Source organism: Spodoptera frugiperda, chromosome 31 (genome assembly GCF_023101765.2).
Source record: "Spodoptera frugiperda isolate SF20-4 chromosome 31, AGI-APGP_CSIRO_Sfru_2.0, whole genome shotgun sequence".
Classification (NCBI taxonomy): domain Eukaryota; kingdom Metazoa; phylum Arthropoda; class Insecta; order Lepidoptera; family Noctuidae; genus Spodoptera; species Spodoptera frugiperda.
The window spans coordinates 6308445-6321207 of NC_064242.1; the positions used below are offsets into that span (position 1 = coordinate 6308445).

A 12763-nucleotide genomic window follows, 5' to 3' on the forward strand; every position below is an offset into this window, starting at 1 on the left:
CACCTGCACTTGTGTTATTGAACAGTTTTGTTTACAATTTTGATAAAGATCACCAAAAATGCTTGCGTTTGCTTAACCAAAAAAGTAGATATCAAACTCATATTACTCATAAAGAATGATCAAATAACGAATGGTCAAAAAAGCAGCCATTTGTAAAAAAAAGAAACAAAACAGCAATCAGAAACACAGAAATAAAACAAAATAATTCTGTAGACATAGTCAAATTTTATTAAAATCAAATATAAAATACTTCAACAGATCATCTGAGTTGCTTGGAATAAATTAATAGTTGCGAATCCTAACTGGCCTTTAATTAAATTACCTACAGCAACTGTTCCGAGTTTAATTTAAAACAACATTAACATTTTTATCTATATTCCTTGGATCTTAATTCACCGTGAAGTCAGCGATTAACTTACGTAATTAAAAAGAAAACTTTCACAATACGTAGCTAGGATACGACTTTATTGGAATATCACTTTCATTTATATGTATTTAAGATTAAAATTTCCTTAAAAGAATAGGTGGGATCCATAAGGACCTATCGGGCCCAATGTGGTCCATGATGGTGTGGTCCATGGTGGTGTGGTCCATGGTGATGGGGTGGTCCGTGGTGATGGGGAGGTCCGTGATGGGGCGGTGCGTGATGCGGTGGGCAATGGTGGTGAGGTCCGTGGTGATGGGGTGGACCGTGATGGGGTGGCCCGTATGGTCCTGCATGGGGTGGCCCATGATGGGGCGGCCCGTGGTGCGGCGGCCAGTGATGGGGTCCATGTGGTGGAGGTGGGGGCGGCATGTCGCCTAAAATACACAGATATTTATTCAATTACATAAAAATCAAGTAAGACCAATCTACAAATAAGATATTTGACAAAAACATATTTCTCATTTTGAGTATCAGGTATATATAATAAAAACACATAAGGCTTTCCTTATATCAACGACACTTCAAGTATTAATTAAAACATTTACCCCCACACTACAAGTAGGTATTAATTGGTCTGATATCAAGGGATTATTGAATTTCAGTCATTAATTAACTCTTTGTTTAAAGTTTCGAATAATACGATAGATATTTTTATTTTTCGATTAATTACACACATAATACTCTTTACATTACACAAAACAAGGATTAGTCACAAATTTAAATGGTTTTTATGTTAATTAAACAAACACTAAAACAATTCCATTAATGGACCAACTTACATGAGTTGCCCATTTGCACAAGAAATCTGGCCAAGTACGTTATCTAAATACAAAAACAAATAATTTAGATGACCATGCAATCCAATAAAAGCTTTCAAATCAAAGATAATAAAACTCACTTTTGTCTAAATTAATATTTCAGCGGTAAGTTGACCGTTCTGTAACAGGTTTTGCGTTGAAATACTGATTAATTATTGTTTCCGTACTCTTAGGTACGCTTGTTGTACCTAAGTACTTCTGTTATCTCAGTATATTGTTGGCTTATCTACACCTATTTCAACGATATCGGAGAAATGGATATCAGCTTTTATGAATGTCCAGACCATAACAAAATAAATAGTTACGTCACTTGTTTTGTGATTATTTAAAAAATATAATAAACGTTTGGTTTTTTGGGAAACTACTTTTGTTAAATATATAATTTCATAAATCAATCACTTATAATCGTTCACAAATAGGTAATTTCTGATAAGTTATGTTTTCGACGCAGATTACAATATATTCCGTCTTTTTAGACTGGGGAAAATCATCCAGTAACTTCGCAGCTCTGTTATTGATACCTATTTTTTAAATATTTGATTTAAGTATTGTATTATCTAGGAGTGAAACCGGGTTACAAAATACCTCTTCATTCCTTAGGACGGCTTACCTCCTGAATAGATCCGGCGTTATCGACAAAAATACACATTTTTAAAATAATCATAATTTGATACGATAAATATAATTATGTATTTCATCAGCTGTAGACGAAATGCTAACATCATATCTAGACATTAATGATATTTAGCGAGAAAAACGTCTGATAACATTTTATTAAATTAAAACGCACTTTTACTTACGTCCGTAGGTATTTGTTAAGGAAAATGAATAATTCTTTGTGAGTCACTGCGCTAAACGGATTAAAAACCATCTTATTACTTCCTACGGCTTTTGCACACCGTTATTGAATAGAATAAAGAAAGTGGCACTTAGTATCTTTTAGCGCCAAGTTTTTAGATTATAAAAATGTTTTAATTTAATGTTAAACAATATTCTAAAGATATAATGGATATTTTATGTTCACTCTAACAATATGTTTGCTTAGTAAATTAGATTTCCATACAATATCGTTAACTTATAATCTTGCACTAATAAAAATGTCAATGGACTTGTCTTGAAAATACTAAGTCCAATGACATATCCATGTCACGATCTGGTATTTAATTCCTTGTTTAGACAATTCTATCCAATACTATTTTGGAACTTTCAGTCTGGAACGTTTTCTAATTTGTGGTAATGGGACTTATTAAATTAATTAATCACAAAAACATCTATTAAAACTAATGACAATTCTGTTAACACACCTCTTAGTCTTCTCTCGTCTTATTACGCTACATTTTACTTTTTACATCGAGAAATCAGTAGGTAAACATCCAGACAATAGACTAGGACTATAATAAAAGCCCCATATATGGCAGACAGTGTCACAATAGGTAGCTCTGAATAGGTGTCACTGATTGAACCAAAGGATTAGTGCAGACAAGGGCTTTATAATATGCTAGATTGACAATATTGTTATGCCACTAACTTGGTAATAATGACGGTTCTCGGCAAACATATATACCATGTATTATATTGTATATTATGATCAGAAGGTGAACCTATACATATAGTTATTGATGAGATAGGTGAACAATCAATGATGCTTTCTAATCATAGCAGAAGTAAAGCTTTTCACTAGTTTCTTATTTTTCTAACTGAAACTATTTATTACCATACACTAGGCACAAGAATCTAACAATACTTTTCACGATCCGTGAATCGAACTCTAGCCGCTTAGTGTTAAATACTCGGCTTAGGAGCTTGAAACAATTTTTTTACAAAAAAATGAATATACACCTCCGTTTCCCACGACACAGTAGAAAATACTAGAGGGGTTAGTGTAATAGCATAAAAACTTTCAACACCAATAAAAGTTCCTCTAGACATATGTACGCTATGCCTAGAGTAATAAAATGCTAAATATAACAATTTTAACGTCTCTGAAAAGGACAAGGCTCCATTCCATAGTATAACAGAATTATAAGGCGACAGCTAATGAAATTGGAATTATGACGGACAAATGAAAAAGGAATTGGGAAGGTCGCAATCAATTTTTAAATATCTCGTTGATTCAGTTCTACCTTGGATGCCAGAAGACAGTTGAAAGTCCCAACGTTCGAAAACTTTAACGGGCTAATGCCGACCAGGAGCTGCGGACTGCCTAGCGGGTTACCTAAGGAACTCCGGCTCGATTAATTTTCAGCAGAGGTAGTCAGTAAGATATTGACACTCCCTCTGTGCCCAAGGCGGAAGAAGTCATTGGATGATTTTCGTCCCTCAAAAGAAAAGGGCCCCTTCGGAATGATGTGGACTTCAACTAAGATCTCATAATGTCATTATTGTCATAATGACTTCAACTAAGTCATTACGCACAAACTATAACATGTTCAAACACGTCACTAATTTCCACATCCCGGTTCTTCACCAAAACAATACTTATTAGTCATTACAGGGTCACGTTGCTGCTATCAGTATTATCAGACTGAATTGATAAGGGCCTACGCAGCTTACGAAAAAAACGATAAATAGGTACAACGATAGGACCCTTATCATTCACTGTTGATTTCACTTGCAGTACACAAGCTATTTTATTATAGTAATCAGTTTCTTTGTGAACAAAAAAAGTTATATTTTGAAGGTAAGGAGTTTTGGCTGTTAAAATATAATTTATTGTTAAGTAGATTGTATTTAAGATATCAATCCTTTCATTCTTCTTTACATTGTTTGTTTTATGTTTTATCCTAATTGCCTATATAATTTAGATTTTTGTACCACATATAACTATGTGTTTGAGTTTTCCGCGATAATATCTCTCCGTGATTATCTGGTCACACGACTAAGCCAAATCTAAACATGTTAGTCCTAATTATAACTTAAGTGGATGTCTAAGTGGCTATCCCTTAAACGTATTATTTTAACGTCAAACGTGAATAATAATAAAAATATGTCTTCCAGGCATGCCGCCTCCTCACGCTCTTCCTTGCGGGCCCACGTGTGGCACGTACTGCACCCCGCACTGCAGACATCGTATTCGTATGGAGACGCAGTACCCACCGAACCACGTGGTGCCGCCGCCGCACCACTACCCGCCGCCGCCGCACCACTACCCGCACCATCCGCCGCCGTACCAGCCCCCGCCCCATCATCCACCACCACCACCACCGCACCACTATCCACACTACGGAGTCCCACCACACATGCACCGCTAACTCCTAAAAGAACCTCAGGCTCATGCAATCCAACGTGTGTATTACCCGTTCGGGACAAGTTGAGACCTGTGTGGAATTTGTAACAAAGGAAATGTTATGCATTATTAATTAATAATATTAACAATGTCGGTAATTCATATTAATTTACAACTGAATATTACTTACATATAGACAAACCACCATTATTATTATTTATTTCGTGAATATTCTACTGTGACGTATTCGCTCAAGTCTCATCTTGTCGCGCACGGGTTATAGGAAGAACCAGCTTTTCCTGCTATCTCGATACGACACTGTGATCGTTCTCATTTTTATGAACTCTACAACAAATTCTTGGAATTATAAGATCTGCGTTGTTTTTTTATAATCTTTCTAAATTGATAAATTGTTATTTATCTTATCGTGCTCGATAATTAGTGAATGTACTTAATTGAAGTACTCAATGTAAAAGTGTAAGTAATTACGCTAAATAAATGTTTAAAAATATCGAACTGATACAGTTTTTCATTTAATAATACTATAACTCGCATCTACCATATATCTTCTATCAACTATCTACGCATTTTTGCAATAAACACGTGTCTTAACAGTTGTATATTATAAACAATGTTTGAAAATCCACTCATAGACCTGGAATGAGCAAATAATTACTGCACTCGATTAACTATCGGGTACACGAGCAAAAAGAAAATCAAATCAGGCAACAGCAGACAGAAACACGAGTAATTATTTCACCGTTTCGTCTTCAAAGCTATGAAGGAAAATAGCAAACCAAACAGCGTTCTTATTAAGAAAGTTTTTCTTCATAACAAAATTACGTTCGCCAGATGTGTTGGATTGTGTTTGGTGTAAATGTTGGGAAGAAAGCGATACTAAGCTAACGATATCGTGACTGTTCTTATGTACAAGCTACGTTGAATATATTTAATTAACGTTTCTATTTGTGTACGTTGATACCTAGATAGCTATTGGTTCCAAAACGAATCACTTACTTACAAGTTACTTATGTGTTCATGTGACCGATAAGAAAAAAATTATGATATAACTCGATTATAATTAGTCTGAAACATGCACGTACTGCTTAATCTCTTAATGATAATTACGTGAAGCAAATAATCCTACTACTAGGTGTTTTATTTTAACTCAAGCAATCCAATGACAAGACGACAATACAATAACTTGTCATCGTACGACGTCAGAGGGCGCCACAACAATTGTACGTTGTTACTTCCAACACCACATTGTTTGAACATGAACCTTTTCGTGGAACATTGAATTCTTTTTTTTCGTAGTCCAAGAACACACATTACACAATGTACCTACATACAAGTACATAGAATCGATAGTTCTTTGTACACGTGACAATTCACAAACTACTAATGCTAAACGTTTGTTTGAGTAAACAACAAGCCTTTGAGTACATACTTCAATTCTTTATCTTATAGTGTAATCTATAATTATCATAAAAACAAACCCACTTGTGGAAACAAAAACAATACTAAACTATGTTGTGGGATATCTGTCATATTGGTAAACAAACTTAGGTGTCTCTCATCAAATTAAGTTTTACAATAGCTATACCTATCTACCAAAATAAGAGTCTTTTGAAATAAGGCAGGTCCGTACTACAGAGTATAATATCATACTAATATTAAAAATATAAAAAATTGTTTTCATCCGTTAATTATGCTGAAACTAATGAAGCTGACTTGGTTAATAGTATATTTATCCCACGCGGGTGAACCCGCTGACAAAAGCTAGTAGGTAATATTTACCACAGCATTACGTGACAATACTGACATAAAAAACTATAACATAAACACAAAAAAACTAATAACAATCATTATCTAAATACGTAATGACTAAAAAGGTATGACGCAGTGTAACTGTGGCAACTTAATAGTAAACAATACAACAAAGAATATTTCGACAAAGTCTCTCCCACACTTGACTTCTAGGTTAGTCAAGTTTAGTTTGGAGTGCAATTTATTTTATAAGACATTTTAACCACACAAGTAAAGTCTCGGCAAGCTACTTAGCTAAAATGTTATTACGAAAACAGCACGTACGTAGTACCATTTACAACGACTACATTTCGCATTATCATCAAAGTAATGAAAATTACTATTAAATAAATTAAGTTATGAAGACGATGAAAATATGATAAAACTTGGGAAAAGTTTTATTACTCCAAGTCGAAATACTCGAAGTGGTTGTCAATACTGTGTTTAATCTAGAAATAGAACGATAGTCATCTTGTCCATTTTCTTTAGGTTATTTACAACTTACACAACGTCATGCCTTTTATCCCCGAAGGGGTAGGCAGAGGTTACATTACGGCACTTAATACCGCTATACAATGTACACCCACTTTTAATCATTTGTGTTATAAGTCCCATGTAATAGAGGGGTGAGCCATATATTGTCACAATTCCGAACTCCGTACTACTAGTAACATATTTTTTTCGAAATACTTTGCCTGACCCAGGAATCCAATCCGAGACCTCTTGTCCGGTAGTCGCACTTGCGACCACATCGGGGAGTCATGCTTCAAGACGAATGACTTGACCTATAACATAAGAAAAGGTAAGAAAGTAATTATTGATTATAACCAACTTGATATCTTAGTATCTATGTATAATTGATTAACGCGGAGGTGGCCAGAGGAGTATTTAAGGATCACAGTGGGTGTTTGTAAGTAGTTTTCACCTTTGACTTATTAAGGTCGTACGATAAACTGCTTTTATTTATATCAACAAGAGTTGAGACAAGCTATAAGCGTCGTTTAATCTTTTTAACCTTTTTTCTAATAGACTATTTACTTAGACACGTCAGACTGGTCTGAGTATTTATAGTAACTAGTGTCAATCAACTTTACTGCTTGTTTTATTAGTGCTTATATACAGTAACTTTTAAAATCTTTGGCATTTCGAATATATTACAACAATCCTCTTCCTAATTCATACCCTTTTTAGCCCCTCAAGTAATACAACTACACCTATTAATAAACATATTAAGACGTATATAATGTGGATCACATGACCCCGTGCAATAACAGTAAAACTGTTTATTATAGATATGTAACGTTTTACTCCTCTAAGCAATAATGTTCTGGGAAAAAGAGTGAACGAAAAAGTCCATAAATATCACATTCGCACACAGTTCGTTACCCGGCCAAGGAAACGGAAGAAAAGTCTTAACTCGCGGAAATTTCACCCTCAGCTTATTCAGCCAATGTATTTTTTTAACAGTACGCTGAGAATATTGGTTGGATTCACTTGCAAAATCTCTGATCTGACAAGTTCGATATTATTTCGCAATATTTTATAACAAAAACAGAAATGCAGAAATGGACTAATGATCTAAATGAACACCGATCTTAATCCAAAATTTCTGGATCAAAATCAATCTTGATAATTGACGAATATTCTATACCATCAAAAAGCGGTCTAATTATTTAATTCTGTATACTGTTTACATTGTAAAAGGGCCAAACCAATGGGCAAAGTCCAAATTTCATATTTTTGATACGAAAATACAATTTGACCTGAATAACTCGGTCACAGAGGACTCATGATCATTTAACCGACGTGTTCATAGTCCCATTGAAATTGTGCTAATGCCTGCACAGGTGCATGCTGTGCCCTTATTTTGTGGCTAAATCCCGCCGCCGTACCTTATGACACCCGTGGGAAGAATAAGGGCATTTTCATGGCTGGGGAACTCGTACCATTAGTGGTACGTAGTATTATTCTTTATGGGTAATCGATAAAATGTATTACACTCTATTATATTACTGAAAATAGGGATTTATAGGTAGATATATTATTTATTATTGTATACTTAATCTACACTATATGTTTCCAAGTTATTTATTTCTTGTTGTAGGGTGATAAGATTAATTGTCTCATTAACTTTACCCAAGATGTGAGTGAAAACAACGAGGTGTTGAAATGTATGTTAACTTACCAATTATGAACCATACACCCATAGCAATAAAATATCGAAACGGCAAAACCGAAAAATATGTAAATCACAAACTCAATTTGCAACTGCCATAACATTAGTTAACAAAAATAAATAATTCACTCAACCAACATGTATTTAATATTCAAATGTAGAACCAACATCCTAAACACGTTTTAATTGGCCAATAAATTATCAGTAGTGACCTGAATACGTTTAATGTTCTATATTCAAAGTTAATCGCCATCAATCGGGGTTGATGTAGTGATGTATATTGGTACATAAATAGGTACATATACATATACATATAGGGATGTAGCATCACTTTTGAACGCAGTCGGATGCTGGTACGTGAGTTACGGTTATGGCGGTCCCCGGCACACTTCCGATGGCGTTCACCCTCTAGCATCCGCTGCGATTAAAACGCGCCCCTTAAATTTTTTATACACCCTTAATAAGAAATAAGGTACCTCTGCAGAAGGTACGTTTTGCTCCACAAATAAGATTCCGTTGAAGAAGTTGTTAAAATAAATTTTATTGGAGGAAGTGTTTATACGTGATTGTGTTTTAAACAAACAATATTTTTGCTTTGTACTTTATGCTATATGAAAATTAATTACAAATCGACATCATTAAAAAATATTAGGGTTGTTCACAGAGGTTGGTTAAAGCCCACCAGTAAGAATATTTCATGTTAATGTAAGTCATATTTTATCGAAGTAATAAACCAAAATCCTTTAGTTCACAAATATAAAATCGATACTTGAAGGTTATTAGTGTAGCATAGAAGTTCGAAGAGACCCCACCACCGTATAACATTAGCTATGATTACATGTACATATAAAAATAACAACCCTGCAAGTATGAACAATACCCCGCTGAGTCGTAAAGGAATCTCGACATAAGAAATTAGAGCATTACTCGGTATTGTCGCGAGAGACGTATCAAAATGAGTTCCCTCACGTTCCTATTCAAGTAAATTAAATTTTGATGAAATCGCCGTAATGACTGAGGACGTTATAAATTTAATATTTCCTCGGCTTTTCGACGTGAAAAAATATGGGAAACGTCTTATAGCTCCGTTAAATTAACATTTATTATTAATGAAAAGAATTGAACAGGAAGCCCGTAAACCGGTATCGTCAAACGCGTGTAAGTCTGTTTATGGTTCTATTTAACGAGTGTTTTGAGCTCTTAGTGTGGATCTTCTCGATTCTCCGTAAAGACGTCACAATACCTATAACTCTTAAAGTTGCTACGGCGTAGCCACTGCTACGAGTGCTACGCAGTTCTACGATAACGCTTTTCCTAAGAATAATGCAAAGTAAACGGTATACTACCCTGAATACTCCATGTTTTCCTATTTTATTTATGGCACAACAAACAACAGTACTTTAAATAGGCAGTAGACGGCGCACAATATGGAACTTGAGGCAAGTCTTTTCCTTTGTAAAGTAAATCCGATCAAAAGTATTTCCGTTCGTCATAAGATTTCATAGAAGCAAGAGAAGGAAGTATTTGTGGTTATGCTATATCTGGAACCCTTTACACTAAGATTGGTTATCATTTTTAGATCTTGGGACTCCTTACATCATTAAGCTCGTTGATACTTGTTGTTATATACATTTACATTTAAAGGGTATTTTACCCGATTTGAAAAAAGCCTAATAAAATGCATACTCCCCGGAAAATGACAATTTTTTCCACACCTTGCGACACCAAATTCAACAGATAATGAATAAAATAAATATACCCAAATAACCTGTACACAAGACAAAATAATATTCACAAACAAAACGTGTTTACAATTTTATTGACTTACGAACGTACCTGAAGTCGTGATACCAATTGAGTTGCTAAGTAACAAACAACAATACAGACAGAGCCTTAATATATTTACATAATCAATTGATACCGACGAAACCAAATGCCATGAGGCATTTCGTGCGTAAACTATCGAAAGAGCTTATTGGTTGTTGAATAATATAACACGACTCGAACGTAATTAGCAGACAAGTTCTGTTCGTATTGTATTGTTTGTTGTAAGTAGATGTAGGTAAGTATACCAATAGATAGTACGAGTATTTCATATGTGAGTAAGGAAATAATGATTGCTTTACACATCAACAGCCTATAAGTGGCCACTGTTGACCAAAGCCTCTTTTCACATGGAGAAGGTTTGAGCATTAATTACCACGCTTGCTCAATGTATATGGATTTTAAACTTGAAATTATAAGCCCAGGTTTCCTAAAGATATTTTCCTTTACTGTTTGTCAGTGGTGTCTAAATAATCTTAGTAGTTGTATTACTCGGAAAAAGTCACATTGGTACTTGCCGTTGGTAGGTTTTGAACCTGAATCTCATACATGAGAAGCGCCTGCTTCTTAAACCTCTGACATTGATTGCTTACGGAGCACACCAATGAATTTTGTATTTTGTCAGAGACATAATGCCTTTCTTTATTAAGTACCAACACGGCTATAAACTAAAGCTAAAACCAACAAAGTAAATAGATATGGAAATTAGTAGTAAAAACATTCTCAATTAATTAAATGCACCTCTCAGCACCTTTCTAGTTAATAACTTAAGTTATACGTGGCTATTGTCCAGCTGCATAATTTTATACATCAGTTCAGTTTCCAGGTCCCCCGTACTATTCATTTCCTTCCTGCGTGGGAAATAACATCATTAATTTCATTAAGAACTTCGAGGAAGACTCTAATTATTGGGTATTTTAATATAATACGTGTCTTTATTTCTTGGAACGTGTAAGTAGTGAGTATCTATATCTACGAATATATAATTGTGATTCTGTGAATTTCTTAAAACATACTTGGGCCAAGATTGATGGAAAACGTTTGTGAACAAACCACAAAGGTAGATAGAAAGGACTATGTGTCGTCTCTGTCTTTGTAGCTCCCTATAGCGACTTTGTAGCTTTTGAGTGAATAACAAATGGATAGAAATATAGAAAACAGCCGTACTTTGCGACCAGGCGTACACTCACACCTACCATACGTCACTACATACAATATCCCGCAATTGAAGAGAGCAAAATGGTCCGAAATGTCATTAAAAAAATATAGTTGTTCTCACGCATTCACGTAAAACGTCAGCGTGTTAATTTCCGTGTATGTGTAGTCGGAAACATTCACCGCGTGAGTTTAATTAAAAATATAGCCTAAAGGTTTGCCTGTCAAACTAGTCAAAAACTATTACCAACTTTTCAATTTATTTCTTTTTCAGAGATCCGTATACAAAAGGTAAAAACCGGGGCTCTAAGGATGGGACTCCTACTCTATCTATTACCACGCTATTTTCGAAAAGTCCCAGTAACAAAACTAAAACGCAATATTTCGAGTCGATCAGTTGCACCAACACTAAATATACACACTCAATTAAAAACAGAAAAGTTCTTTAATCCATTGTTCCTACAACAAATCCCCCTCACAGCAAATCGACCTCTACCTTTGAGCTTTGTTATCTAAAATAAACTAGCAATAAACAAACAGGATATGAAAAGCAGTCTCATTTCGCTATAAAATGCATGTAAGAACCAGTTATTTCAGTTGCAGGAAGAAGCAAAAAGGATCACGGAGCAACGCGACCCCACACTTAATTAAAACTTCACAACAGGTTGCCTCCCGTTGTTTAAAGAAAAATGAACGCTAGTGCAAGGCGCTTATTAATAACTGAATACCGATGCCCATACAGAACACAACGACCAATGCAACCATTGTGTATTCAAATAACTTCTGTTGTTTCTAGTGTTATGTACAGACAAAGGACTGTTCGTAAAAACCATAATTACGTGGCTAGGTATAACACTAAATCTTTTGTGGTAATGATTCATCGTAAGAAGAGTATCTAAGAGTGATTTTATTATTAATCTCGTGACACGCAACATAGATATGAAGTGATTATTTTAGATAGTCTTGGTGATCAAAATTATTAGTACAATGATACTAAACAATGACTCACTGCAGTTGTGAAAAGCAATATTATTTTTAGTTATTTAACAGTACAGATTCAATACACCTAAGCAAAGATGTAGAGCAAAATTATACTTTCATATGAAAAGAAAGAAAAGCGTAGGCAGGCGCGTAGCCTCGCGCGTAGCGTCGTAGCACTGCAAAAGTTACAAATGTGTGCTACGAAATACATGTACAGAGTCGTAGCAAAAGACAAATCTTAGACCAGATATGAGGGTAAGCATATGAAATTAAAGTAACGCCTGCAATACAACTGAATTTATTGAGCTTGTAAGGAACAACAAAGCGAATCCGGTATGTTATTGCGG

General features: G+C 34.8%; 2 protein-coding genes across 2 annotated transcripts; one reads left to right on the top strand and one right to left on the bottom strand.

Moving 5' to 3' along the window:
* Nucleotides 1-205: 205 nt before the first annotated feature.
* LOC118276471 (histidine-rich glycoprotein) lies at nucleotides 206-1445 on the bottom strand. The gene is made up of 3 exons (XM_035594805.2): nucleotides 1326-1445; nucleotides 1207-1249; nucleotides 206-801 (listed from the first exon to the last, which is right to left on the bottom strand). Exons 2-3 carry the CDS (start codon nucleotides 1217-1219, stop codon nucleotides 542-544), a joined length of 273 nt encoding a protein of 90 aa, XP_035450698.2. The 5' UTR covers nucleotides 1220-1249; nucleotides 1326-1445; the 3' UTR covers nucleotides 206-541.
* Nucleotides 1446-3756: 2311 nt separating this feature from the next.
* LOC118276472 (histidine-rich glycoprotein-like) lies at nucleotides 3757-4991 on the top strand. Its single transcript, XM_050707248.1, has 2 exons — nucleotides 3757-3925; nucleotides 4243-4991. Exon 2 carries the CDS (start codon nucleotides 4245-4247, stop codon nucleotides 4494-4496), a length of 252 nt encoding a protein of 83 aa, XP_050563205.1. The 5' UTR covers nucleotides 3757-3925; nucleotides 4243-4244; the 3' UTR covers nucleotides 4497-4991.
* The last annotated feature ends 7772 nt before the right edge of the window (nucleotides 4992-12763 follow it).

Bases quoted from the DNA above. Each gene is read 5' to 3' on its own strand.
- LOC118276472 (XM_050707248.1), top strand. From the start codon at position 4,245: ATGCCGCCTCCTCACGCTCTTCCTTGCGGGCCCACGTGTGGCACGTAC.